Genomic DNA, 2,897 nt, shown 5'->3' with positions numbered 1-2,897 from the left:
TGTGGTTTTCACATTAGAGAGGAGGAATGAGGAAATAATGTTATGAAATAGACTTTGGATTAGCCTCTACTCATCATCATTTATAAATGCTTTTCTGGGCTGTGTATATACTATATTTTTAAAGCATATTCAAAGCACATTCTTTCCCTCAAAGTATTCTGGGCACTGTAGTTTCTACTCATAGAGTTCCAATTCCCAGCAACACTTAACAAACTACAGTGCCCAGAATTCTTTGAGGGGGGAATGCACTTTAAATGTGCTCATTTCCTGTCATCTGCAGACCAATCGATAGACTCTGGTGTAGGGCTGTAGCTCACTGATAAAGTACCTGCTTTGCATTCAGAAGGTCCCAGGTTCAAACTCAGGTATCTCTAGGGAGGGCTAGGAAAGACCCCTGTCTTCAGGGCACTTCCAGACTGTCACATTTTTTTGCATGGGGTTCAGTCACCCACCGGCAAATTCAGATTGTGGGATTATAGTCGATTGGGATGTCTTGTGTAACAAACCTGTTTCCCCCAAAGGCTGGACTTTTTGCAGTAAAGGAAGTGCCAGGAAAATGCACTGGAAATGCATTGTGGGGTGACACCTGCTTTGATGCAACATCATCTAACATCCCCAGGAACAAATCAGAACAAACACTCATCAAATAGCCAGCGTTATCTAAGTGCCCTGCAAATCAATCAGGATGAATGTTCAAGAAACAGGTTATCTGGTAGTGCCCTAAAGCACTGGGAGAACACATGCTAGCTGGTGTCAGCATTGCTGAGCAAGATGCACTAGTGGTCTGATTTGGTAGGCTCCCAGTTCAGCACATATGTTATAACAATGAAAATGCCAGATGAACCTCCTTAAAGAGGGATTTTCCAGAGACAGGGTGCCAGCCACCACAGGGACTTCCAGTTGTCTAGCAGACAGGAGACCAGAGAACCCAGAGAAGGGAACTGCGATTGAATCTTACAGCAAAGTTTTGTTTTAAAAATGAAAAGAATAATTAAACGAAGAGAAATCAATTGAGTAAAGGTCCTTGAGCTTCTGCACTTGGTCCTTACTCAGTTTGCTGAAGTAGTTCAGAGTTATATTGCTGTTGGTCCTCTTCTCTGTACCGTACTTCTTAAAATCTGGATACTGGAGATCATCTGGTGCTCCAATTCTCCTGAGAACATGGTCAGCATCTTCTCCCAGTGTCTCGTACTTCCCCAAAATGTCATAGTGAATGTTGCAGGGATCACAGAGCATAAACATTGGCTTCCAGTGTATGTCCAAATCCTTGGGGGCATGTTTTAAAACAAAGTTTACAAATTCCTGGAAAGTCACTGGATCGGTGGAGTTTGGGTTTCCCCTGAACAAGGTCTTGATCCTTTTTGCCACAGAGACATAAAAAGGCTCGAAGTGCAAGAGCTTGTCTCTGTAAGCGGAAACCAATCTCTCTACAGGATGCCTGGTGAACATCACTTTAATGCTGCTGTTCAGAAGTTTCACTTGCTGATCAGAAGGGTAAGAACTTAACCTCCTTAAGAGATGTGTTGTGTGGACTCTATCATGATCTACTTCTAAGACATCCCTGCTCAGGTTGAGTGTGAGGAGGAGAATAATTTTTTTCCAGTTGGAACAGCCCACCTTTGGCACTTCACAGTAGATAAAGTTGTGACTCTCGTCTACAAAGATCTGACTCGCAACTTGAGGGTTTGGCTTTCCTTTTGAGAAAGTATCTTTCTGGCAGATGGTGTCCAAAGAGGCTTTGCGATCTCGTTGCCTTCTCAGCCAATCTTCTTCAGGATCTACAGAAGGGAAATGTGACCTTTGACACCATGACCAGGGAGTGAAAATCAGTAACTCAAGGAGGGCCTTAAGGAGGTTAAACTGGCCTCAACCAAGGCCTTTTCAGCTTTGGCCCCAGCCTGGTGGAACGCTCTATCACAGGAGACCAGGGCGCTGTGGGACTTGATATCCTTCTGCAGGGCCTGCAAAACGGAGCTGTTCTGCCTGGCCTTCAGTCTGGGCTCAGTTTGAGCCCCCCTCTATGGGACCCAGTAAGTTATCTCTGTGGCCCTTTTATCGGTTCATGTGGGACCAACATGGATAGCTGGCCCTGATGAATACTTGAGGTTCCCGACTCCTAAGGTTGTAATTCGTGGGCAGTCATTTAATTTTATCCTGATTCTAATTTTTAAGCTGTATTTTAATCAATTATTTGGTTGTGTTTTAATGTATTTGATATCTGATGTTAGCCGCCCTGAGCCCGGCCTTGGCCGGGGAAGGCGGGGTATAAATAAAAATTTACTTACTTACTTACTTACTTACTTACTTACTTACTTACTATTAAGAGTTTTGATCCATTTTCAACATTGTTATCCTGCCATTCTATAGGAAAATTTAAACCATGTAATAGAAAATCAGAACAACAAAACTAAGCATAACCATCCAATATTCTGCTGTTTAAATATCTGGCAATCCTCACTCTTACCTCTTATTTCTGTCTGCCAACTATAGAGCGTCTGAAGAAGAAAAGCGCCAAGCAGACTACTGAGGAAGAGAATGAACAACTTTTCAAGCAGGTTCTTCATAATGTTTTCCCAACAAGCCAAAGGCTGTAGCCTTTATGATGAACTCTAGGCAAACATAAATAGCAAACATTGTTACTGTTCGTTGAACCAAGAAATTAGCAACTGGTATAAAACACTTGCATTTTCCTGCATTAACCAAAGTTTGTCCCTAAGAGATACTGCTGTATCTTTAGAGCAGGCATCCCCAAACTCAGCCCTTCAGATGTTTTGGGACTACAATTCCCATCATCCCTGACCACTGGTCCTGTTAGCTTGGGAATTGTAGTCCCAAAAAATCTGGAGGGCCAAGTTTGGGGATGCCTGCTTTAGAGGGTCTAGGCTGTGGAGGATACA

At 43.1% G+C, this 2,897-nt stretch overlaps 1 protein-coding gene across 1 annotated transcript; it reads right to left on the bottom strand.

The window, feature by feature from the left end:
• Positions 1 to 744: 744 nt before the first annotated feature.
• LOC310711529 (carbohydrate sulfotransferase 8-like) lies at positions 745 to 2,564 on the bottom strand (the record flags this gene model as incomplete). Its single annotated transcript, XM_083513500.1, has 2 exons — positions 745 to 1,778; positions 2,465 to 2,564. The coding sequence occupies 2 exons, from the start codon at positions 2,562 to 2,564 to the stop codon at positions 973 to 975; spliced, it is 906 nt and encodes a 301-aa protein (XP_083369626.1). The 3' UTR covers positions 745 to 972.
• Positions 2,565 to 2,897: the final 333 nt, after the last annotated feature.

This window comes from Podarcis liolepis (assembly GCF_965112155.1).
Source record: "Podarcis liolepis genome assembly, chromosome: 1".
Taxonomy (NCBI): domain Eukaryota; kingdom Metazoa; phylum Chordata; class Lepidosauria; order Squamata; family Lacertidae; genus Podarcis; species Podarcis liolepis.
Note: the sequence above shows the minus strand (reverse complement) of the source record. Positions and strands in the feature narration are given on the sequence as shown.